The sequence below is a fragment of the Xiphophorus maculatus genome, chromosome 15 (assembly GCF_002775205.1).
Source record: "Xiphophorus maculatus strain JP 163 A chromosome 15, X_maculatus-5.0-male, whole genome shotgun sequence".
NCBI lineage: Eukaryota > Metazoa > Chordata > Actinopteri > Cyprinodontiformes > Poeciliidae > Xiphophorus > Xiphophorus maculatus.
In genome coordinates this window covers 14,923,407-14,950,200 of record NC_036457.1, presented here as the reverse complement: position 1 = coordinate 14,950,200, position 26,794 = coordinate 14,923,407, and the positions used below count along the sequence as shown (strand labels likewise).

At 39.1% G+C, this 26,794-nt stretch overlaps 2 protein-coding genes across 3 annotated transcripts; one reads left to right on the top strand and one right to left on the bottom strand.

Annotated features, from left to right (window-relative positions):
- Positions 1-471: 471 nt before the first annotated feature.
- Positions 472-23,562, top strand: LOC102235244 (zinc finger protein DPF3-like). 2 transcript variants are annotated; one of them, XM_014472242.2, is made up of 12 exons: positions 472-620; positions 9,435-9,595; positions 10,872-10,979; positions 13,232-13,365; positions 13,679-13,774; positions 14,683-14,755; positions 15,159-15,200; positions 16,068-16,205; positions 16,283-16,411; positions 18,763-18,875; positions 18,974-19,055; positions 19,214-23,562. In XM_014472242.2, exons 1-12 carry the CDS (start codon positions 589-591, stop codon positions 19,279-19,281), a joined length of 1,176 nt encoding a protein of 391 aa, XP_014327728.2. In that variant the 5' UTR covers positions 472-588; the 3' UTR covers positions 19,282-23,562. The 2 variants fall into 2 exon arrangements, with proteins under 2 accessions (XP_014327728.2, XP_023203500.1); XM_023347732.1 differs by lacking the exon at positions 15,159-15,200.
- Positions 23,439-26,009, bottom strand: c15h6orf58 (chromosome 15 C6orf58 homolog). The gene is made up of 8 exons (XM_005808351.3): positions 25,624-26,009; positions 25,436-25,522; positions 25,274-25,347; positions 25,080-25,184; positions 24,479-24,597; positions 24,063-24,204; positions 23,882-23,978; positions 23,439-23,791 (listed from the first exon to the last, which is right to left on the bottom strand). The coding sequence occupies exons 1-8, from the start codon at positions 25,919-25,921 to the stop codon at positions 23,640-23,642; spliced, it is 1,074 nt and encodes a 357-aa protein (XP_005808408.1). The 5' UTR covers positions 25,922-26,009; the 3' UTR covers positions 23,439-23,639.
- Between the last annotated feature and the right edge of the window lie 785 nt (positions 26,010-26,794).

Genomic DNA, 26,794 nt, shown 5'->3' with positions numbered 1-26,794 from the left:
GAACCACGTTCTTCCGAATCACTTAATAATGAAACAAGGTTTTAGTTAGAATTTGACAAAATCTAGGTGTCCGTTAGGATGTGTGATATCCGAGAGTCTTTGAATGCAGCATGCTTTCCCTAAGTAATTGCTTCATAAAATTTTTAAAATATGTTGAAGAATAAAACCAGACTCTAACAAACACAGGCCACTGCCTCCGTGCTTCATTCATATATTTTCTGACATAAGATACAATAAAAAGGAATACGTTAATGCCCTTTCGTCTGGCAGAACCATTATAGGACTAGACGATCCAACAAAGCTATAAAGGAAAGCCCACAATGTTAATTACTCATATTGGTTCTAAGTTTTTGGGCTAATTTAAATACATTTTAATCAACTTTGTTTCACAAGATGAGTCCCGTGTGGGGTCTGTTGACATACTTCTGTGAAGCCACGCCCAATGTCTTCATGCTGGGGTTGTATTGGCACGGAGCACAGTAGACAGGACAGCATTGGCTGTTGTATTCTTTCTACTTTTTTTTTTCATGACGTTCCGAAACTGCACAGAGATTTGGAATATTACATTACAGCCTTGCAGAGCGAAAGATGGCGACTGTCATTCATAATCCATTAAAATCGTAAGTAGTATTTATTTATATGTTTCAGGACCACAGTATCATTGTCACAGACTAAGGAGGGATGGCGATGATTTCTTTATATTGTGCAGCTCATAAATATAGATCAGGCTTCTCGCGCACTTGAACGGCTTCAGATGTTTTCAGGTCTCCTGCCGTCTTGCATGGCTGTGCAGCCCCAGTAATATAAAGGCATGCACAACATGCGATCGGAATCGTGCACTTGGTAGGAAGTTCCCCACTTTATGAATGCGGCACGGACTCAACTTTGCATTGGAGAAACCACACGAGTTACATTTGCATAGGAACTGTCATGCAAATAATGCAAAACTTGCACTGGTGCAAACTTCAGCTCATCCTTAAATGGAAAATATGTCTGCGCCCACCTGCTTGTGATGTGGGAAAAATCAGATATAAGTTAAAAAAATCAGATATGAATAAGATAAACTATAACTGTAGCATTTCCAGAGTATTTCCTGTGCATAGTCCCCACTTTACCCCTCTACTAAAGAAGCCATTCTTTTTCTGATTTGAATGCGTTGAGTTACTTTCTGGATGAAAGATCAGGTTCCTTCATTTTCATGTCAGAAGCCTAAATGTTTAATGCCAACTCTGGCTGGCCTTTGGAACTGTTGATCATTTCCATCATGACAAATGTTCAAGCGTGATGCCCCCAGCGCCTCCACGCTTCTTCAGTATTGGTATGATGTTCTTTTAGTGGTGTGCAGGGTTGTTTTTACATTCAACATACTATATGGAATTATAATTCGAAATTTATAAATTAGAATTGCCTTTTCTGGAGTAATTTCCAGTCCTTGGTAATGCCACTGGTATTTGTTCTCCACTTGACCATGACGTGTCTTCACTGCGTTTCCTGGTACATCTATTGCCTTGGAAATTTATTGCGACTCTTCTCCTGATGGATACATTTGGTCAAGAAGATTCCCGAATAGAGTTAATTGAGAATCAGCGGAGGGAGCTAAAGATTAGGGCGATGGCACGGAGGTCTTCCAGCCTCAAAGATGTTGGAGTGCATCACCACAGATAAATACCAGTGGAAACATACAGAAAACCCTGCCATCAATTAATTACATTAATTGTTGTAATGCCAATAAAGATGCCTATTTTTTTTGTTGTTGTTTTTCAAATCTATACTCCTTTTATTAGCTTGTTATCGTTTGTGTGATTTCCTGACAGAAGCAAACTTCTAGGGTGATTTAAAAACTACTTCAAAATAAATTCTGTCATAGGTGTGATAACTTTAGCCTTTTCTGTACACTTAATGACAAAAATAAAATTACATTTCTTGTTATTCCAGTTCTACACTAATTTCACTGCTGCTGCACAGCTAGCTGTCCAGGAAGTTAGAAAAGTAGCTGATTAAAACTCTTATATACCAAAAGTTGTTGGGGTGTTTATGGTCAGTTTCTGGCAACTTTGCCAAATATTTTCCATGGAAAGTCCTTTGTAAGAATGTTTTCAGTAGTTTTTAGTATAATCATCAATAGCCAGAAGGATGCAAGTTCCTACAGTAATGACTCTTTGCAGTGTCCATAAAAAGTTCCAGTTAGGTTTATCAATTTATCCTGCAGCTGAAATTAAGTCACTACATTTTGAATTCCGTTCTGTGTTGCAACATCATTCAATAATGTATCCCTTCTCTTGATGCACACTTTCTGTGTTTTTTATTTATTTTTCTATAACACAAAATACTGTAATCCCTGCACTTGCCAGGGTAAAAGACAATGCTTGTATTCCGTCAAAGCAGATTAGGATGTTGACAGTTTATAGCTTTTGTGTATGTAGAGCAGCAGATTAAGAGTGTCCCAGTATTTTTCCTGGGTCCATCTGTCAGGAGAAAGGTACTGGGTAAAAAAAGGAGAGTCATAAGGGGGTCTGAGGGAGGGAGATCCATCTGCTTTTCACGTGAATTGGTCCCACATGTGATTTCTGAGAAAAAGGGGGAAAACACTGTGCATTACAAACCACGCGTAATGTATTTTCGCAAAATATATGAGGAGTGATCTTCTCAACTTTGGTTTGAAGCAGTCAACCAGGCTGCCTGCTTTAAAATAATAATAATCTGCCCTGTTATTCTCTGAAAGATTCATTAAAACTATCAGAGCCTGACAGTCACCATGTGTGTCTGGCCTTCTCAGTCATGGTTAGCCATACACATTGTCTTGGGGTATTTAAAAAAAAAAAAAGCAGGTACAAAGACGCCTTTGTGATGGAAACCTGGAGAGGCATTGCAGGGTTGGGGTTTAATGAGGAGCTGACATGAGAAGTATTTAAATAAGCACCGTAATTTATATGCAGAGAAGAGATGTGCATATTGCATGCCCTGCCGACATCCCGTGGTCAGGTTTGGATTTATAACGTAACAAAGAGCTCAGGTAGGAAGGGGGCTTGCTGGCGTTTCCATGAGGATTGAGAAGACGTGGGCTGAGATGTGAAATAGCTTGATGCAAGTAGAGCGAAGTGTTCACATATTGGGGTTGTATTTGTTGTTTACATGTGTCGCCCCTCCCCCTCACGGTTTGTAGAAGGGGGAGTGAGTGATGGAAGTGGTGGGGGGTGTGTGTGTGTGTCTGGCTGCATTTAGGCCACACTGCATACATCCATAATGCACCCAGAGTACAGGATTGAACCCCGGCTTTTGTTTATCCAGAACGCTCAGGAAGAGTTTTTGGTGGTACGGATAGATGTATTTTTTCCTGTTCTGCACATAGAAACAGCTCGATTTTCATCACCTCATCATCTTGTACAATTTTATTCATTTCTGTGGGAGCATTTTTCCTTTTTTTTAATATGTTGCAGCGAAATCATCTCAATCTAGGTCCCAAGGCCATCATCTTCAGCTCCTCCGTATCTTCTTTCCTTCCTCCGTCTTCACTTTTTCTTCCCTTTCATTCCCAGTGTGTGGCGTAAAAAGAATGAATGCATTCATGCATAGACATATCTGTGCATTTGAGAAGGAATGAGTGTGACATGGTTTGAAAGGGAACACGTGTGCCCCAGGTCATGTCAGACCCCGTCCACCCCCACACCCCGCTGCCATTCTACCTTATCAGCTCCCCCCCACCCCAGCTCTGCTTCTCCCAGTCTTCAGACTACAAAAATTTTCTCAGCTTTAATTGCCCATATGTAGCGTCTGCCCTCTGATTCCCCTGAGGTTTCGCACTTATTCAGGGTCACATGCTGCTCATGTTTCTGTATGTCTACAACGTTCCCAAGTTTATTTACTTGTCCCATACCTAATTCATAGGGTTTTAATGTATCAGCATGCAATTTGGAACTTTGACTGCTTGATGTTATTTGTTTATTTTTTTTCAGAAATACATTTGTACGGTCAGACACTGATGTTGGACCAAAAATAAATTGGATTTAAGGGCCTACCGGAAGCATTTGAATATAAAGGTTCCAGCTTGGGAATTCTGAAAAGCAAAAAAAATAAATAAATAAAAATCTGATTAATTGCGTTAACAATTTTTAAAATGTTACGATCTGTATAATTAGTTAAAATTGATGTGTTAAAATCCTGGCCTTAATATTTATTACAGTTTTATCATATTTTATGTTTGGCCCTTGATTCAGAAAGTTATGTTTTTGTCTATAAACTAACACAGGAGCTCATTGTTACTCTCTAATCTGGTAACTAATAACATTCCTTGTTGACAACTCTCTGTCATTGCTTTGCATAGCCATGTGCATCTGGCTTACACTCAGGTCATGCTTTGCAATTTGATTGCCTAAAAATGACCTTTATCTACCAGATTCCAGATCTCTGTGCAGTAATGTAACTTACAGTTAGATGTAGCACCCTTACATTTTTCATGCACATTTATTTTCCCCAGAGTCCTTTTTTTAACATTGGGGAGCAACAAATTAACAGTAATTTAAAACTCTCAAGGGTTCTTTTGTATCCACCTGAGACATACATGATACCCGTGTGCTCTCACTCAAATTCTCAGTGTTTTGACTGTACGTACGCTTGCGAGGAAGTGAATTCCTAATACATCTTTAACTATAATTGACCTCATAAATGTATGTCAATTACATACATTGACATACAATGTATGCATGTAATGGACATATGGTTTTCCCCTGGTCTGGAAGATTTAACTTCACTTTTTACTGATTGGATGAGAGCTGTTTACACCTACTGGCCGTCATAATTAGAGGATGGAATTACAAATTATACATCACCAGGCGCTTGTTAAACCAGGTGTTTAATTAAGTCCAAATGGCGTTTTTGAAAACATCTGTTGTCACGTATTAACTATCTAGTGGCCCTAAGGGAAGCATATATGGCTATTTTAATGCGGTTTGTCAGACGCCAGGTGGCGTAGGACAACGTGCGATTAGTGACCAAAATGGTTTTCCATATGTTTTCCGCTCAAGTTTTGAAAACACCTCACAGACAAATGCACAGCCGCTCACTTATGTAAGAATCTACGTAGCTCCCCTGTGGAGACTGCACAGACACTCGGCTGTTGAAATCAGGACAGAAACTTCCAGCCAGAGTGATGAAGACGAAGAAGAAGATGGGAAGAGAGAGATGAGGAGAAATGCCTGCAGGTTCCACACACACATTTCAGTACAGGCAACAAATAGCGACAGCTGATATAACGACTTAACCTCTGGGAATGTGAGTTATGTGACAGGAAGTCTCTTCTGAAGATCTGCATTGTGACTGCTGCTCTCGTACTGTATAAACACGTGTTGGCAAAAATCACCAGCTGCATTCCGCGTTTCTGTAGGCCTGTATGACCCAAAACGTCTGCCAACAACTTCTACATGCATCTGTTGCCAGAAACCACATGAGGTTGAGCAACTAGCAGCTTGGGTTTTCTCTTATTTACAGTCGCCTCTTTTAAAGATTCATAAACTGGGAACAGACATATTGTAGCCTGAGTTAAACTCATCTAATTCTCTGGCATTTCAAGTGGCTTTTCTTCAAGGAGCAGCAGTTTAAATGTGTTGAATTCTGAGGTAAATAATATGAGGGGGATCAAACTTGTTCAATCTGTGAACTGCTAAAGTCGCTGAAGACTGAAGGCCACACAAGATATGCAAATTGACTTCTCAGGGAGATGGAAAAAGATTCTCTGAATGCTGTGAATGTGCATTTGTATTCTAATTCCAGCTTCATAAAATATTTTCCCTCAGTAAAAATATGCGGCTGTACAATTTGTTTACAGAAAAATGAGAACTATTATCATTTGGGTTCTGTTATGGTTCTATTTGTCATGTTACCTAAATGGTCTTCAGGAGTGCTTAATATATATGCTTGCATTTTATAATTAAAAAAATAAAAACACAAACCAGTCATTAAAGGAAAAATGATTGGTCTGTGAATGCTTTTGGCACTCAAATAAAAAGTTATTTTAAAAAAAATGTCAGTGCGATGCTATGCTACTGCAATACAATTAATTAATCAAGGATGCCAACAGTGAAAATGTCACCCAAAAGGTCTTTTCTTTTCAAATAGCAGTTGAAGTAATTGTTGTGTTATGTAATTAATACCATTACTAATAATATATCAGGACCAAAATATCTTTGGGTCAAGCCAATGATTCACAGCCATGACGTAGAGCACATTATTCTAGTGGAAAGTAAGATTAGAAAATAAGTGATTTCTGTAGTTTCTATTTTTAATCACATTTTAATAATACTTCTTATGTATATCCTTATTATTTTCCAAAAATATTCATTCCATTGCAATCCTCATTCATCAAATTTTCAAAAGGTAGATTAAAAAAATATTTCTGATTAAGTTCAGGGCATTTTGTTGTCATTTGTAGCAAATGCTGAGCTATAATTTGCATTGGGAAAAAAAGGAAAACTGATAAGAGGGACAATGTCCTCTGCTCTCCAGATGTCTCATGCATAATTTTACCAGTGTTCCCTTCTTTCCTCCTTATGGCTATCCCCTTATGTAATCTCTTTTCTGTTTAGCTTCTTCTGTAGATAAATACTTACATCAGTAATATGAGTTCCCCTCCACCCCAAATCCTCTTGATCCGTCATCTTAATTCAATCATTTAAATTCAGTTTGTTTTTAGAAGAGCCAATTTACAACAGATCCCATCTCTAGGGTCTTTGCGAGAAAATGTGTCCAAAATATTTCCACCAACTGAGCTATAAATCAGTTTCATACCAATACAATGCAATCATAGAGAGATATTCGATTCAGCAACAAGCTTTCTTTCCTCTGTCATCTCCACATACTGCATATTTTTCTTCATTAGGAGCTAATGTTCTTGTTTTTGCCCATCGTGCCATTTTGTGCATATCTGTTCGGAGTATTCCCAGACTCCTCCTCTGCGCCGGTGATGGTCAAGCAGACTGACGTGTGTGCACTCTGTAAACCGAAAACCAAACACAGCCCTGACAGACTGGATACACTAAACTCTCAGAGGGCTGCATCTGCTGGCTTAAACAATGTCAAGTAGAGAAAATCTTCATCATGACATCAACAGCAGAGTCTCCTTTGTGTATTTCTCACGTCACACAGTTTGCAGAGGGTGTTGATCTTGGTGTCATTTCTCTATCTTTAATTGTTCTGCCCCTGAAACCTCAATGAATGAAGCTGAATTGGCACGAAGAACGTTTTTCAGCAGGATTATAAGTCTGACATGCCCACTGATGTTTCATTTTGACAGCTTTGCTTGGTTCATCTTTCTTATATGCTTTTCTCTTCTCTGCTCGTGTCTAATTGTCAGTTCTAATGCCTTCACTCTAAATCTTTTAAGTCCAGACTCTTTAGTACATAGAACTAAAGCCCTGAAGTGAACTTATTTATTATCTTCAAGGGTTTTTTTGCCTTACACATTGCCTTGCTTGCAAAACACTTTGATCTTTTTTGTATTTTACTATGCTACAATATACACTGCAGGGTTTCCCCTAGTGTATAATAAGCCTGGCGGGCCACCTGGCTTTTCTTGCGCCCCCACCAGACTAAGCATAGCTTGTTTATTTATTTAGGTTTTTTAATGTTTGCCTTTCTCTAAAACGTCACAGTTGGTGTTTAGGGAATGCCTTCCAATACCTAGTGATATTTTCAAATTTCCTGTCAACTTTAAACATTTTTTATCTCAAAAGCATGGTGTCTCATTGCTAACCCCTACCACCGGGATTAGCAAGTTATCTGGAGGAAACACAGAACTGCAAAGGTTTTTTTCTAAGAACTTTCTGTAATAGAGCAATACGAAGCAGAAAGTAGTAAAGCTGTATTTTATCACTTTTCTGGATTTTTTTTTCTTTGAAAGAGAGAAAACGTAATGGTTTTATCAATAATTGGAAACGCATTCATGTTCTGAAGAATCTAAGCCAGTCCACAGAATATTTTCCAAAACAGCTTGTGAATTATCAAGATGTGCTTTATGATTTTCACTTTGTAAGTATGCGGTGGATGCCATTTTTTGTCCAGTGTTTCTTATTGTCAAACATCAACCTTAACTGAGGCAGTACATTTGATGTTTTCCAGGGTTATTTTGTGATCTCCTGAGTCATTGTTGATTTATTTATGCACTATTTTGCAGTGATTTTTGTAAAATGCTCACACCTGGAAACGTTCACCATTGCTCCATCCTGTTCCATGTGTAGATAACGACAGACGCTGCTGTTTGCTAGAGTCCCAAAACCTTAGAAATGACCATTAAGTCTTTGCAGACTGTTTTTGTTTGACTCAGCCCTTGAATTTCTTTAGTTTGAGCTATGACGTTCTTTGAGATCTTTCACTCTACTTTATGTCGTCAGACAGGATTTGCGCGTATTTTTATGCTACAGGTCTGGCAGCAATCAGGCCTGTGTGTGGTTTGTGAAACTGAGCAAAACAATGTTGTTGATCACAGTTAACTCCTGATTTAACAAGGAGGCAATTGTGTTTTCACAAAGGGCCAAGTTAGGTTTGAAACCTTGGTTTTGTGGTTTTCTTGTATTTTGTCTGCCTGATATCAAAGCTATAGTTGGATGATCTGAAACATCTAGGTTTGACAAAGAAGAAAAAAATGCAATAATTAAAGCAGTAAACACATCGATCTTGCTACAACTTTATTTTTACTACGTTAATATTTTGTTTCCGCAGCACTATTTTTTTGACTGCAGGCTTATATGATGAATTTATTCTCCTCTGATCAGAGCATCGTCTTCAACGTGCTTGCTGTGTTCCTTCTGGAAGGCTTTTCCTTTTGACAATTTTCCTGCTTCCCACAAATATTTTTCTTGTCCACAGATTCTCCCACTTGATTTGTAGATCTCTGCAGCCCCTCCAGAGTCTTGGGTGCTTCTAGATTAGAAAAGGGGTGACAATTATTTTTTGCAAGGCTCTGTAAATATGAACAATGCAGTCAGACAGGCTACAAACGTGATTTTTGCCATCTATTTTAAGTCTAAACAAAGTGACTGACTGATTTGATTTAACCCTGTAAGAGAAATATTTTGGGCATAAGTCTTAAAATTGTTTTGAGCTTAAGGTGATTTGCAGCACATGGTATTGCCATTCTGAAAGAAGCTTTTGCATGTTATGAATGTAATAACAACAGCATGTCATCACAGAAATCACAGAAGCATGCTTTATACTGCTGTGATTGATAGCACAAATAAGACTATAAAGTTGCGGGTAAGTGTTTTTTCATCAAATAAACATCTTCTTAATGTAGCACAGATGTTGAGTGAATGGGGTAATTGTTGTAGAACAAAATGTAAATGAGCCTGATGCATTTTGCTGTGTTCTCGGTTGGCTCCACAACTGTATACATGCAGTGTTGTTTGACTATCTGTGTTCTTGTTTTCACGATTTCCTGGATTCAGGCTGGGTGACCAGTTCTATAAAGAGGCCATTGAACACTGTCGCAGCTACAACGCCCGCCTCTGTGCTGAGCGCAGCGTGCGAATGCCCTTCTTGGACTCGCAAACTGGCGTGGCACAGAACAACTGCTACATCTGGATGGAAAAGCGCCACCGCCGACCAGGTAAGAAACTCTGCAAGGGCCAAGAAGTCTGCCTGGAAAAAAAAAAGAATCTCAGTTTCTCCCCCCTGCAGAATCGCATCTGGGTACATTTGGCAATCCACTTGAAAATATCTGTATTTCATTTTTACCTGATTTGTCATGTAATGTGTTACTGTGGAGCCTCTGCACTGGAGGAAGAAGGCTGTCTTTTGAGATAGTTCATTAGATATAGTCCAAGACCTCCAAAAGAAACCATGATAAAGTCTCAGCAAAAACATATATCATTTTGCAGAGATGCTACTACAAAAGTCAAAAGAGTTGTTAGTGCTAACTCGCAAGCCCTGCGGCACAGCTTGTTACTGCAGCAAATCAGTAAAGTAGTTTTAGATTTTATTCTAATCTATTAGTCATTTTAGCAACGCCAGGAGCATGAAAGCAGGTGACTACTGCAGTGAGTGCTTTGTGTAGTTGTCTTAGTTTTGGGGGAATTACAGGTACCCTACAACTAATATGTTCATATGAAGCACTTGGTGTATCTCATGATGAGGTGCCCATCAGTGATTTATCCTGAATCAAGTATTCAGAATTCGCCATGCACATGTTGGTCCTCTGTGCAGCCAAAGGGAACAATCTGCTCCTTGCCGAGATCTGGACATAAATAGCCCGCACTCCATCTTGTATGCAAAGCCCTTCAGGCCACACCCTATACTTTGTGGCAGACCTAACTCGCAATATATGCATTTATTCTGGGTTGATGCCTCCACCTCCTTCTCTTGATTTTTTTTTCTCTTTGCTCATGTGGACATAACTGAACCTCCTCTTCACCTCCCACCCCCTTTCCCTTCTTCTCTGTTTTCTTTCAAGATAATGGCGGGGATGAGGATTAAAGGCAGAGAAACGATCAAATTTGCTAGAGTAAAGACAGATTTAAAATTTTCATTCCTTTTCTTTAGAATACAGGTTTCTGTCCCACTAAGATGCAAACTGGAAATTCCAAAACCAACCAGAAAAATCTAAAATAAGACAAAAATTTTAATGGCATCTGACTGGGGTCAGGATTTTTCTCAAGATGCTGACCACTGCACTGAACATTGCTGAAATCTGGACACAATAAGTGCTGGGGGGGCTGAAGGGAGGGGACAGGGGGGAAAATAAGGAGCCTAAGTGTTTTTCCGTGTGTCTGTTGTACTTGGACTCAGTGCATAAATTGTTAAAATGTTGGCAGAGGTTGTTCAAAATTCCTCCACAGTGCCTGCATTAACGAGTATATGGCTATGTGTTTTGTTTCCTGGTCCAGGCCAGGCGGCGGGGCAGATGTATACGTACCCCGCTCGTTGCTGGAGGAAAAAGAGGCGACTCCACCCACCCCTGGATCCCCAGCTCCGCCTGTGTGAGCTCCGGCTAGGTAATTCAAACAACACAGCCTGGCAGATTTACACACAGACGCTCAATTAAAAACCCTGAACACTGCAAGTTGGGACTCTGTTATCCCATTTTGATCCATGCATCGAGGTATTTTTACATGCAGCTTTCACTTTGACGTGGTTCCTGATGCTGCTGTGTTCCTGCACTCTGCTTGTTTTATTAATTCTTGCTATCAGGCCATCTGGCTCTGGTTAGCCTCTCTCTCACCAGGTCCCCAGGTTCATTTTTTTGTTTCCTTCGAATCAATGCCCCCTCTCACTGTTCTGTTGCTGTAGACACATACACACACACACACCCCCACGCCCACCCATATACACCCCCACACATGACTCCTGCTCCCCCCAACTCCAGCACAGGAGCACCCTCACTGGGCCTCTATAATCATTTGTCCATGAGGCATTAAAATGCAGCTTAGCCTTATGAGACGGCAGTACATGCTTTATTTTGTCAGTTCTCATCCCTTCGTGCGCACAGCGCTTTGTCTTTTGGGGGGGATTTTAGAAGTGGAATACCAGGGAACCCGATAAGAGGAGGAATGAAGGCGATTCTTTGTTTCTGCTCTCTACCACTATTGTTCCCTCTTCTGTGTCCTCCAGATGCAATATAACACTCCAGAGCGTTCTGTAAAGAATGATTTTTTCTTTACGCGACGGAAAAGGGAGTCCTTCTTTGTGGGGGGAAAAAAAAAAGTATAAGAAACTCCCCAGAGCTACAACCAACCAACCTTTAATGCCAAAAGATGAAAAAGCAATACTTGTTGTTTAACTATTAAAGCTGGAAAGCATTTGCGGGATATTGTTGTGCAGGTCGGGCAAAATATATATGATACCACGACAGAGGAATGTGAATTTGTTCCTCCAGAGTTTTATCGAGTGCTTCGTTTCATTAATACCTTCTGAATAAAGGGTTGTCTATATGCAGTGGTACACAGAGGATCTCCTTAGGAATGGATGTATAATGGTGATTTCTCAGTCCTTCTTTATGTACATTTGCTGCACTGTGTTATCGGAGCTCATCTAAAAGAGTCTGGAACCAATTTGCTGTTTTCAGGTCCAGGAAAATGCATGAGACTATAGCAGTGTACTTGAGAATAATTAGTTGTATGAGAGAAATCTTAAATATTAAGCTTAACGATTCTGTTTCGCTGCCAGAGCCAGTTTTTGACATACAACATCAGCGGTTGCCCAGGGCGGCATGAGGAAGGGAGTGCATGATCACAACTTTTTTGCATGTGCAGACAGTGAAGAGTTGGTGTCTCCAACACATGAGCAGGGAAATACAATTTGCCCGACTGACAGAGCAAGTTTGTGCTGGGGAATTTCAAAACAGTGAAAATTGTTGCAACAGAAGATAATAATAATAAAAGAAAAAAAAAACACTCCCTGTAGAACTTGCTACAAAAGTTTTGCTTTGCAACAGAGCAATGCAGTGGATCTGTTCTATCTTTGCTGATAGAAAAATCTCTACCTTACAGAGATATTCTGAATGAGTCTCCTCTGAGCCCAACCCTGATTAAGGAAAAACAAAATAGTTTTTGCAAACGTTTGCTCGATCTAGTGCATTAAATACAACTTGAATTACTACAAAAGCACTTTTTAAATAAATTGATGGAGTCTGAGTCAAGCTTGAGAAGCTTCTAGAACTTCACAAGCCTTCACATGACCGCCTTCCCTCTCATTAGAGTTCAACGTTAAGGGTTGACGATAGAGGAAAACATAAGACATAAGACTTGAGGTATTTGATGGAAGTTCCCACAGGTGAAAAGCAATAAAGGTTAGACATGTTTGTGCTGCTGCTGGAGGTGAGGTGGGGTTAGCAGATAAAGAAAATGCCCTGCAAGTCTTTCCCTGAAGTCGTCGGATACCAAATAGACTAAAGGTTTAAGGGTGTATCGCATGCTAAACACAAGGAAACTTTAAACACACATCTCTGCTTTCATCCTATTTTCATTCCGCTTTTAAAGTTCAAAGAGGGGTGATGTAGTGAGTTTGGGCTTTCTCAAATCCACCTTCACAGGAAAGAATAAGTAAGGAGTGACGGGGCTGATGATGTGCCGCTTACCTGGTCTTTGAAGTGCAACTGGAACTGAGTTTATATTTTGGTATTGGAAGAACAGTTGCCCTGGCTTATCATGTAACACAAATCAAACAATGGTTTGTGACATACGGAAACACATACTGAAACCAAATCTTTTCTTTCTGTTGCTCTTCGTCCTTCACCCTTCCTCCACAGAAGCTGATCTGGCGCCCAAACGCGAGGGGCCTCCGGGGGAGGCCACCGCCTTGGAGGCACTGTTGAGGGGGGACAACGCTTTGGAGAAAAAAAACAACGTCAGTAAAGATGAGGAGACGCTTCTGGAAATACAGGTAACTTTAAACCAACCCAGCATTTAAATGAATGACTTCTTTCTCACCTTTGTGGGATCTGCCTGGTTTTACGTGCCTGACGAATGACTGTCAGTTGTGAAAGTAACGTTTCTGCTGTTCCTGCATGACAAAAGCTGTAAAACCCATTCAAAATGTAAAAAAAAAAAAAAAAATAAATAGTGCCTTGCAACCATGATGTGTTTTAAGTCTACACAAACCTCTGTGCTGTATTTTTATTTTTAGCTTGTTTTTCCTCGTCTTGTTTTATTTGAACCTACTAGGGGTGTGTTTGCTTTTTCTTTTTTTTTTGTAGAGAGTTCTGGAGGCAGAGGAAAACGGGGACAGTTTCCACGAAGATGAAGAGTTTGAAGCAGATACGCCAAAGAAAAAGAACAGGAATAGAGGCAAAGTGGGTAACAAAAGCCAAAAATATGTCATTCAGTTACATTGCTTAAATATTCACGTGCTTTTTTTCATTATGACTAAAACACTTGGCTTTTTTTCCCAAGCTGGGCATTTGATCATTCTTCTCATCAGAATTAGTAAAGATGATTTAAATGGGCTCTATGTCCAGAAAAACAACCAATTTAAATGAGCTCTGGCATTTCTGTTAAGAAGAGAGGTAAGAAAGGTGCTAACTGGTTTGTTCTTATCATTGGTCTGCAGCCTTTACAACCCAAAGAGCCGTTTTGCTCTCAGGACAGCCAAATGAAACTCATTTGGAGCTGCAAATGTCGCATGAAAAAACAAAACAAAAAAAAAAGACAACTTTTCAGACAAATATCTGCTTTAGGAAATGTCTTATTTTTATACAACCAGCATTTTATTTTCTATTTTTATGGTTTAAAATAAAGATAAACATAAAAGAGGATGCACATATTTATTTTAAAAAGCACACAGACTCCAATTTAATGATTAAAACATATTACTGGTACTTTTAATTAGATTCGTTGTTAAAATTCAGTACAAATTCAGTGCAGGGACATTTTGAAAACTGGTTAAAAACCTGTATTTGTTATAACTGATTCCTTTTAATTTTTAACCAAAGCTATTAAGAGCCATTGCAGAAAGTCCACCAAGCTTCAGGCAGCTGCAGAGACACAGGTTGCTGCTATTCTGTACAATTTTGACAATGTGTGGAAGAAAGGTGGAAATAAATCAATAAAAGCCTGAAATAATATATTTTTTCACAGGAACATCATATATAGAGTTCTATAAATGAGAGTAATAACATGAACTAAACATAAATAATTGTTGCTTTAACCTGTAAGCGTAACAGGGTTGCACGTGTGATTAACATTTGTCATTTCCTTGCAGAGCAGAGGATCAACTCGCAGAAGGACAGAGTCTGTTAATGCAGAAGACCTGGATAAACCTTACATCTGTGACAGTAAGGAGACGCAAAACATGTCTCCTCAGTTTATCATTTACCCTGTCATCCCGCTGTTATTACACCCCCCGCCCTCTTCCTGCAGAAGTTCCCATGACAAAAAAAAGATCTAAAATGTCTGCTCAAAGAGAAAATACAAGTTGATGAAGAGCAGATGTAGCTTCTCAAGTCTCTTAATGTCATCCCTCCTTTTTTTTCCTGTTCCTAAAATAAGCATGTAAAGGGACTCTGATGTTTATGCAGAATTGACCAGCATGCCCCCTTTCTGTACCTGGACGAAATCCTCCCCCCCCTCCAGGAGTCGGGTTGTTTGTGGATTGAAACTCATGCAAATCGGTTTCATTTCCATTTTTGTTTCATTCTCTTTCCATCATGGTTTGCTTCTGTGTCTCCTCTGTTCCAGATAGGTACAAACAAAAGCATAACTCAAAAAAGGCTGAAGAAGGTATCTGAATTTGAACTTTTCTTTCTCCCAGCTCCATGTTATACCGCAGTGATCAGCCTTTTTGCTAACAGCGCAGGAATGTCTGAGAGAAAACCTCTGATGCTGTATGCTTGGACTTCTCTTTGTGGATTCAATGCAAGCGATGCATGACACTAACGCTTTGCCATGAGCTTCTGTCGCTACCGGTTGCAAGTTCTGGTGTGACTTCACCGACAGATGCATGTTGCGTCGGTTTCTCTAAAGCCGCTGAGGAAGTGTTTCCACTGGGTGCGATTATTTACTGCTTTGTGAACTTTATGAAAGTTGAATTGTGCTTTCAAATCAAGAAATCTTTTTTTCTTTTGGGTGGGGAAAAACTACATCTTCTACAGAATTGGCTGCTTCACACACACCACATTGCAACTGCTAAGCACGGTGGTGGAGGTGTGGTGGTGTGATTTGATGAGTTGAAACTCCTTTATGCTTTTCTACGCCACACCAAGTAGCTGTTTGAAAATTTAAATTAATTGAGGATCAATGTGCTAATTTAGGAATTCAAGGCAATCTGGCAAGCTTTCAATATTTTTGGCATAGAAATGATTCCATTAATGTTTTTTTTGTTGTTTTTTTTCTTTACTTTTGATCAATGGGTTCAGCACAATTGGATGCGGGTATAAAAAAAAATAATCATAAAACAGTCTAACGAGTTCATGTTTTCATGCTCATATTCATAAAACCAAAAATTGAACCAGATAAACTACCAGTACATCCAAAGGTAGTTTTTAACTTTTCGGTTTGCTGTTGCTTTGTTTTTACATCCTCCTTCATTAAGCCAATACACACAGCGGCTGGTGAATTGCTAACGGACATGTCACGTTTCATCCGCAGTCTGTGGGAAGCGCTACAAGAACCGTCCGGGCCTGAGCTACCACTACACCCACACTCACCTGGCCGAGGAGGAAGGAGAAGAGGAGAAGGACGCAGAGACGGCTCCGCCGTCGCCTCACAGCTCGGACAACCACAAACGTAAGACGCAGCTCTCACATCTGACTTTATCGCTATCAAAATATTCCTTTATGATGTTTTCCTGTTCCTCTGGACAGCTCAGAAGGGCTCTGATGGAAGCATCATTCCCAACGACTACTGTGACTTCTGCTTGGGAGACCAGGACGCCAACAGGAAAACGGGGCAGGCAGAGGAGCTGGTGTCCTGCTCCGACTGCGGTCGCTCTGGTGAGTTTGTCGCCCAAGATTCCTTTGCTCCCCAGAACGTTGAAAGAGTTACACATTTTAAAGCAAGACAACAAAAACAAGCAAACCCCAGAAGGTGCCAGAACCGTTAGAATTTGAGGTGAGTTGACGAGCACAACCGATATAAAAGTATTTGACTCCTCACAGATTTTGTGAAAATTGTGAATGTTTCAGTGTCAAATACATTTTAATGCTAGAAAAACATAACTGGAGTAAACACAAAATGTGATCTTCCATCTATGATTCTTTTTAAATGTGGATTTACGTCGGTTCAGAAGAATTTTGGCTCGAAACAAGTCATTGCGCTGTTGCGACATGCTGCTCTTTTTGAATACTTGCTGTTGTCAGACAGCTTCTGTTTGAGTAATGTCTTGACTCTACAGATCTGGCAATAATTAGGTCTGGATGTGGTAAATAAAAAATTTGGTTAATCGCATTTTAACAATGAGGGCAATTATTTTCTGCATCTTGGGCCAGGTTGGTTTGGATGCAGTTTTTGGAATAATTGTGACAGAAAAAGGAAAACAGAAGAACTATGTAAGAAAACCAAACAGTTTTACACAGCAACATTAATAATGGATTATCTTAATACACAGCAAAAGACCTGGATTAATGCCTCTACCATGCATGTGTGGATTGTCTCCAGTACTCCAGCTTCCTCCCACTGTCCAAAGAAAGTTAGGTTAATTGATTACTCTAAATTGCCTTTAGGTATGTGTGTGTGTGTGCATGGTTGTTTGTCCTTTGTGTCTCTTTGATGCCTTGTGACAGAATGGAAACCTGTCCAGCGTGTACCCCGCCTCTTGACCAATGGCTGCTGGAAACAGGTACCAGCCTCCCTGTGACCATTCAAGGACAAGTGGGATTAGATGACGTATTGGATTAATTATTTTTGTTTCTAAAATAGTAAACCCATTTTGTGTGCGTGTGGGCGTGGGCGTCTGTGTGTGAAACAATTTAAAGTTACACTACAAAAGACTCAAAAGATTTATGAAAAATGTAAAGATTTATCATAGATTTGACAATGTCTGAACTTTAAAGATGCTTTCATCCCTTTAGAGAAGCCCCGACTGTTTACCCACCCTAAATTTTTTAGCATCCATTAAGCTCTGCTTGAATGTCAGTGTACGTTGTGGAGGGTTCATGTTATAGACAAATACAAGTTGAGGTAGTGATGTCATGTATTATTAGTTATTTGTGCATTCGTATTCAGCCACGTTGAGTCAACAACCTATAGAATAATCTTTAGCTTATTCTACAGGTTTTTGGGGAATATTAGCTTGAATATTAAGACATTTAAGATAAATAAATAAATAAATAAATAAATAAATAAATAAATAAAGCTCAGTCAGGTTAGAAGAAAAGTGCTTATCAAGATCAATTTCAAAGTTGCCACAAAACAAGCATTTCTATTTGTGTGGGTGACCTCAATAAGTGAGACTGAACAGCTGAAAAACTGATATTCTCCATTTTTAATATCTGCTGCTTGGTTCCGTTCTGTATGCCTCTTCTGGCTCCATCCCTCTGCAAGGATTTCTGCTTTTAGATGACATGCCATCACTGTTTGTTTTCTTCAGCTTCATGCATTATGATGCCGCAGTTGTCTGCATCTCTTTCTTCCACATCACCCCCTCCCCCTCTCTGCTTTGTTCATCCCTGCAAATCATATCTCAGATCACCTGCTGAGAGAAGGCGGAAAAATGCATTTGAGCGAATGAGCTTTGTCAGGACAGGAGAACAGCGAGCCAGTGTGACGTTGCTTGTGTTCCTCCGACGCTGAGGTTTCCATTTTGGCTGGAAGACCACATTAATATCTTCACATTTAGTCAAGTTAGAACCACAAACATCAATTTATTTTGTTAAGATTGTATGTGATAAACCAATACAAACAGTTAAATAATCACAAAGTAGATGGACAGGGATACATTGTTTTAAAATAATGGGAAAAGTTTTATTTTTTACATAAAAATTATTTGTATTAAGCCTTCTCAAGCCTGCAGAAAGAGATGTGGTCAGATTTTAAAAAAAAAGCCTTTCTGACCATGCAACACACTAAATTTGATGTTCGTCTGAATGCACTACCGGTACAGTGAATTGTGATTGTAGGGATGCTTTACACAAATTACTTACACAAGGGTGCATAGACATGTTCACACAGGTGAAATGAGAGTTGTGTTAATTTGTAAATGGCTTCAAAAACCCGAACGACAGAAAGTATTTTTATAAACTAGAGGATAAACATCACTTAAGGTGGAAATATCTTGTAAAATATGTCCAATAATGTCTCTCCTTGTGTTTTTTTTTTTTTTTTTCACCTTACTGCCCCTCCAAAGGTCACCCCACATGTCTGCAGTTCACAGAAAACATGATGCAGGCGGTCAGGACGTATCAGTGGCAGTGCATCGAGTGCAAGTCCTGCAGTCTGTGCGGAACCTCCGAGAACGATGTGAGCATCGTCACGCTAAGGCTCGTCATGTCGGACCCGTCACAGAAAACCTCTTTCTTCTCATGATGTCGAGTGTGTGTGTGTGTGTTCCCATTCAGGACCAGTTGCTGTTCTGCGATGACTGTGATCGGGGATATCACATGTACTGCCTGAAGCCTCCGATGACCCAACCTCCTGAAGGTGAGAGCCGGTTTTTGAAGGGTTTTTTGTGTTTTGTCTACCAAAGACATCAGTGGACTATGTATATAGGTCGTGTGCTTTATGTTTGAGAGAGGCTTCAGGATAAGGCTATATATGGAAAGAGAGAGGAGAGATGATTTTTCACTGTGTCTTTCCAGGGAGCTGGAGCTGTCACCTGTGTCTGGACCTGTTAAAAGACAAGGCCTCGGCTCACATAGAAGCATAATAGAAACCATCGGATTATTCACATACACACAGCACCATGGAAAAGCAATGCTACCCTTAGAAAACCTTGAAAAGTGTGGCATGCCCCAAATCCAAACTTTAGTTTGACTCTTTTCACTTTTTGGTTAGCCAACTCCACACTCAAGTCTTTTGATGACACCATTCGTCTGTGGCATCTTCTGGTGGCTTTTCTACCAACAAATTTAACATTCTCGCCTCTAGGTGGGCAGCCCTCAGCACCGCCATTGCCGACTGGTTATGTTTTTGTGATCTTTTTCTATCTCGACCTTATTGATATTTAAAAGGTAGCTGACTTTGGAAGGAGAATCTGCTGCACTGGATTTTATTTAGCAATATCAAAGTAAAGGGGGTTTGATAATACAAATGCATTCCACACAATACAACCTTTTATTTTGAAAAAACAAACAAACAACACATTTGCTTTTCCTCCCACTGCATTTATGCACTACTGTGTGTTGGCCAATCAAAAAAAAAAAAAAAAAGACTTTAAGTGAGGCCATTACTTTGGCCTGATGTGGAAACCTTTATGCCATTTTTTCAAACTTTCTAGACAGAATTTAAAACCCACACAGAGATCGCAAACAGCTCTTGAAAACCCCCCTCATGCACACATTCCAGTACATTAGCAGCTTCCTGTTTAAGAAGACAAAACCTTTTACCTCTCATGTAGCCAAGCAACACTCAACAGATGCACATGTCATCAGCGTGCAACCTCGACCGCAGGTCAGCGAACAGCAGGTCTACCGTTCAAGCACATCTCTACCTCACCACCCAGTGGAGCCAAGTCAGAACCGATAACCCGCTGTTGTGTTTCGGTTTACTTAGGACATACGTGATAAGTGTTTAGAAGGTGTCTGCTACGGTGGATAACTTCTTTTCCTCTGCTGCTCTGTGGTGTCCAGCCAGGAGAAAGCTGAGTTAGTTTGACTGATTTCTGTTTAAAGTGCTCCCTCCAGCTCCGCTCCGATGTTTAGACTCTGCAGTGACATTCCTGGCTTATATCTGGGAAGACTCTGCACTAGTCTTCCCAGTTTTTCACCGGGTCGTGTCAAACCTTGGAAATTTACGTCCAGAGCCAAAAGGAAATGAAGGGATTGAAAACGCTTCGACTATCGTTTGTTTTGTTTCTTTGTAATCAACGTCTGTCTTCTGTATCCTTAGAGTTAGTGTTACTTCTGGTGCTCAGCAAACAGATGATTTCACCTTTCTTTATAATTGTTTATATATTGCTGATAATCGCCAAGTCATGCTGTCAATGACCTCATTTACTCTAAGTCACAAATTCCCAAACTTTTACAGTTCCCATCTCAACAAAATACTATTTATAACGCAACTGCGTCATCTTTTACAGATAAATTATACCATTTTCTCAATTTATAAGAAAATATTGCTTAGATTATGTCCACAGCATAAATTAATAAAGACAAATTGTAAATATGACTCATCAGCTGTGTCATCACTAAGTTAAAGCTTTACTCTGTCAAATCGTTTAATTTTACATGTAATGCTGGATTCTGTTAAGCCCAAAGATGACGCCTCCTTCATTAACGCTAATTCCCAATTTTTATGGTGGGAACCATAGCGATACAGCGAACTAAACTCCAGTTCTAAAAAAATGTGTTCTTCATTATAAACTCTCATAGCAACTGATATTTAAGCAAGACTTCTTGGTTAAAAGGAGCAAAAGCTGCTGGAATATGAAGCTTAAAAAAACAAAACCTTCAGGCAATGATGAATAGAAATTATTCATCTATACACATTTTTTTTTTTTTTAGCAGAAGTAGAAACTCATGCTGAAAGTTTGGAAAATAAAAATCTTGACTTTGAATATATTCAGTCAGAAAAAAGAAATTAAGAAGTCATTCTTGTTGACACAATCATTGGTGCCACAATAATTGGTATGTCTGTTATTAGTTTTATTTTTATTATTTTTCACTTGGAAAACCGAAGGCAGCTACAGACAATGGTTGCTTTAAGCATTTCTGGGTTTATTTGTCTACTATTTATATCATAATATCAGTGAATATTGAGTTGAGTTTCAGTTCAGACAGAGTCTACCAGATTTTTTAAAATAATAATCAGGGAATCAGAGAGTCAGGCCCACAACATCACAGATCTTCCACTTTAATATGTTTTTTTTTTAAGTGGATGTAAAAATAAAAAGTATTTCCCCAAGAAAGTACTCATGTATTTGGTAACACGGCTATTTAAATACTGAGTAACTGATCATGAGAAATTATGACACAAAAAAAACACATTTCCAAATAATCTTTTTTAAATATAAAACTTATTAAGCTAATGTTTACAGTACAAAATGTATATATATGTAAGTACTTCCAGTGACAATAGTGTTTACTGTATCTTTTATAACCTACAAATGGCACAACAGGCTCAACAGACGGAAAATAACCTTAAAACAAAGCTTTTGTACAAACAAGAGGTATCACTTCGACGTCTACCCTAGGTTTGTCTCTGTGTCTCAAATATTTTTGGTTGACATATGTTTGTTCTTCATTCTGTGAAGTTACTCACACTGGGTAGAGTATGCAAAAATTTTACTCAAGTAAGAATAGTGATACTTCATATTAGTATTATTTAAACAGAAGTAAAAAGTGTGGCATAGTAAAACTACTCCTAAAAGTAATTGTTTTCCAAAAAGTTACTCAAGTGAGCATAACTAGTTCTTACCCACCTCTGTGGATTGCTTGATTTACTTTGACGTGGGATTTCCTCTCCTGCTAAATATATAGACTCAGATTTCCATCATTGTTAATATTATATTATCTGAGATGATGCCAAGATAAACTAAAGATGGATTTCTTTGAAAAATCTTCAAACATTCTAACCAGAGGATGCAGTGAGTTTGAAGGCATGTGTGGATCGAGCAACTATCTGGAATATTTCGCTTTTTAACTGCAGTCTTCTGCTTAGTCTTTTGAAGACCAAAATACACAAATCCAGCATTTTAACATGCTTAACAAGACATGTGCTCAATACCCACTGCCCATATATTGACATGTCTGTGTGTGAACAGTTATGTAAGATGTTACACCTTTAGAAAGTTTATTATAATTTTAGATCCTTTTTCTGGATTGTTTTTTTTTTACTTTACTGATGCCACTGCTTTAGATTAATCAATGTGGAAATATACATTTTAACCTCAGGCTCTCAAAAACAAAAAGTTTCTTCGTAATGCATTTCTGTCTGTTTAAAATAACAACATTTGCTCTAGTTGTACGTGAAATGCTTCACTAAACGTTTAAAACTCTTTGGCCGAAATTTTGTTTTTCTACTGAGCTATACTGGTGACAAAGCTAATGCTTGTCTAAAAATAAGTCTGTCCAATAAGCACCAAAAAAGGAAGAAAAAAAGGAAAAAAATAAATATTGTATTTGTGTCTTGTTATTGTGTGTTTGTTTTTGATACTGCTTTCCACGGACAATCAAACTGTAGCATAGAATTAGTATATTAATAACAACGAAAGATTTCTTATGGCTAATAAAATCTGTGTTTTTTTTTAAATAAGTCAATGTGTTCTTTTGTATAATAATTTCACTAAATGAAATTTTGTGCAGCATTTTGTTAATGTAAATTGTTAAATTTGTGTCTGAATAAAGACTTCTCCATAACTCCTGTTAGAAATGTTTTTAGTGGTCAATGAAGGATTTATGTCCGTATGTATTAAATATATCATATATACATCATACTTTCCCTAAAATACACATAATTTTACTTGAAGAGATACATGGTGTTATTTTTGGTACATTACCACTAGAGGTCAGTAATGAGCTACTGAAGATCTCTATGTCAGTGGTTCTCAAAACATTTAAAATAAGCAGCACATTAGGAAGTACAACGTTTTGAAATTACGACTGTTGCCCTAAAATCCAATATGGCTGCCTTGCATGTAAAATCTCATGACAATTGCAACACAAAAAAAGGTTACTCTGCATTTCTGAACGGTCCTTTTGTGAACATGTCTGTTGTAAAAATAATTTTCTTAAAGTGTCTTGAGACAACGTGTTGTGAATCAGCACTACCTAAATAAACTAAACTAAATTTATTTTTTAACATTAACCAGGACATCCCTTTCCAGTATTGACGTTCTAGACAACACTCCAAAATAATCAAATAAAGACAAAGTATTCACTTGTTTATGTTTTAAGGGTTTACATAAATTGACACGAAGAACATCTGCTCTGATCCAGAGCAGATCAACATCCTGTAGTGAAGGTTTTCCTCCTGATTTCATAAAAAAAAACAAAATTTTAGGCGCTAAAGGGACTGTGATCATATTGATGTCACAGTTTTTCCTGATTTTGTATTTTTGTGTTCATCTCAGCAGGCGGTAGTCATCTCTGTGATGAAGGACAGGAAAGTGGTTGTGGGGAAGCTGGGATTTGTTAGAAGTTGCTCCAACAGCTCTTTGCCTTTCTCTCTGGTAGTCACCGAACACATCGCCCCTTTCCACATGCGAACCATTGATCCACCTGGTCGAAGATGAGATCATTATCAACCTTTGGGACTTAGTGATCCAAATTGGAGATGTTTTCCATTTTGTTTGTGATTGTGTGTCCTACCAAGAATGGTATTGATGTTTTTCATCCAGGAGAAAATGGTCAGTGAGTAGTTCTCCTCTTCAGTCAGATCAGCAATGTTTGGAGATGCATCCCCCGCCTGTCGAAGGAAGTGAAAAACAATAGACGAATAATCAGCAAAATGGAGACGTTGAAATAAATACGTCAGTGACGATGTAAGTACCCTTAAAATTCGGCTTGGCAGAGGATTCAGGAACAGCACAGACTTTTCCAGGTTAGAGTGGAAATGAGCTGCCGCAACATACTCTGCAGAGTCCAACCAGCTGTCTGCAAATGACTGCTCCTCAGCGGAGTAGTGGCTCTTCCTGAAGGAACAAAAGCCAGGAGATGACACAAGGAAAGATAAAATATTTGGAAATATTCAGGCTGAAGATATTTTAGCATTGCAGTTAATATGATTTTCTATTAAGTTTTTCTTTTTTTTTCAGAGCTAGACAACTGCAATTAGTAAACTGAGTAAAAACGAATATCATAAGTGATATTCACTGAATTGTTAACATTTTTGAACATCCACTAAATCGTGTAGCATGCAAATTCCATGGAAAGGCCAACATCCAAATTCATGGATGGATGGATTACTTGACACTGCATGTTGAAGAGGAGTAAGTCGTAGCCATTTGAGCTGTCCAGTAGAGACCAAGGATGGAGTCTTTCTTCTCGTTGTCAGGTAGAGTTGACTCAGATGTTGGCTTAAGAGCCTTAAAAGACACGTGTTGATCATTAAAGTCATACAGGTACAGCTCCATAACTTGGAACGTCATCAAATATGGAAAGTGTTTAGGTCACTCAAATACAAAAATGAGAAATGCACATAATATACATTCATGTCACACAGAGTGATTTATTTCAAGCATTTCTTTCTGTTATTTTTGATTATCATTACATCCACATAATTTAAACTTATAGCTAAAAACATTTGAATGTTACATTATGCCAATTAAAAAAGGGATTTTCAAAATGGAAATGTTGTTATTGCCATATTGCGGCCTTCAAACTCATGGGAAGACAGCTTTAATGTTGTCGTGGACACACTCCACAAGCCAGGTAAGACAGCAAAGGTTACGCCAAAATGTGTCTTCGCATAATACTGCATATTATTGGAAAGCTTAGTAAAAGGAAAGTGTTGGTAGTTTAAGGTACACAAACAACAGTCACTACATTTCCGGTGTCATTTTAATACCTGGAAAAAAGCATCCCACTTGGTCATGGCATCAGAGTAACTAGCTGAACATTCAGTGTAGGTAGTACAAAAGCCCTCTACACCTGCAGGCACCTGCAGCTTGAGCTGGAAACATAACAAGAATCATTGTATCCACCATTATCAATATTCAGTTTGCATCTTGTATGGTGACAACCCTCCCCTCGCCCTAAAACCTGAATGTTTTCTCCCAGAAAACCCTGTTGTGCAGCAGACAGGAAGGGGAACGTTGAGGTGAAGTAGTTCATACCTGAAAAGAAAAAAAAAAAGAAAGAATGCAGAGATGGGCAGTGATTTCTGGGAGTGCTTTGTGTTCAGATTTCGTTTGTTACACTTACAGCCCCAAAAACTCTCGGGTGAAATACACATGGCGTCTCCTGTTTGTAGACCACAGGTTGTTGAACCGGACGGGTCGGCAAGGCGACCTACAGAAGCAGCAGATTTACATTATGACATTTCCCAGTGTTTGGGGACATTTGGTAAATAATAAAAACACAATTTAAGAAGAAACAAAAGGCTGTCTTACCTGAGGTTTGCATCCATCCAAGCTGCAGTGCCAGCCCCCAAAAGGGATTCTCAGTCTGGGTTGTCCCCATGTAGGTCAGGTAAGGGTCTGTACCTGCAATCATCAGACGATATAAACTCTGACGGTTTAGGTAATTCCAAGCATTGGGAGTCAGAATCCCATCTTGCGTAGGTAGTTCAGTCACTTGGCTGGCGGTTTGAGACCAAAGGTTCGGCAGGCCATTTTCCAGAACAACAGCAGAGCTGCTTAAAGTCACCGCCGAAGCGAGGAGGAGCCCAAGGGCCGCAAAGCGCAACATGATTGTCCTGGGTGATGGAGAACAAGTGAGCCGAGAGTGTGCACTCAGGACTGACTACTGTTTGAGCTAGCAGGGTTTATGTACTCTCGCTGTTCACATTTCTACACTCTAACTACCATGAAAAAGCAAACACACACAATTTAATGCTATAGCCTGGTGACCCGCGGGTCAACGGACCCTTGCAGACAAAAAGATAAGCGGATTCGAGTGCACACAGCTCAATACTGTCCAAATACCCAGACACAGCATGGTGCAAAGTACAACTAGCCATGTTATGTCTCTTTGAGCATTTAAAATACACATTTTAGCGAAAGAAAAGCAATGAAGAACACTGGCCTTTGAAACCATTTGGTTCCATAGAGAAAGACAGAAAACAAAAAAGCCTCCGTGACTTGGAACTTTTAAAACCCACACCAGATCTGCCTGCATCGTCACATAAAAGGATGATCTGTCGGGCCGATACAACCTGTCAGGACAACATTTTGTTTGCATTTAGGTGATCATAGTCTGTCAGAGGTTATGTAATGATGAATGACAGACTGATCCATTGATTGCTTAAACTCACAAAACTTTGATGTGCTAACACTGCACCTGTCTGCTCGTAACGGCATGTAAGAACAGGTGGTGTTATCTAATGTATTTTAAAGAGCATGTCAACACTAATTCCAAAGTACCAATGTTCAGGATGTTCCTGCAGAGTCTGAGATTGTAAAAAGCAAAACCCTCACAAAACATCCAGCGGTTACACAGGGTTGTAAAGCAAATGTTGTTTAGGTAGGTTAAAGTAATACCTTCAAATATGTTTTGTTATTTCAATGATTATGGCTAAAAGATTTTTAAAAAACCGAGATTTAATGTTTCAGAAATAATGTA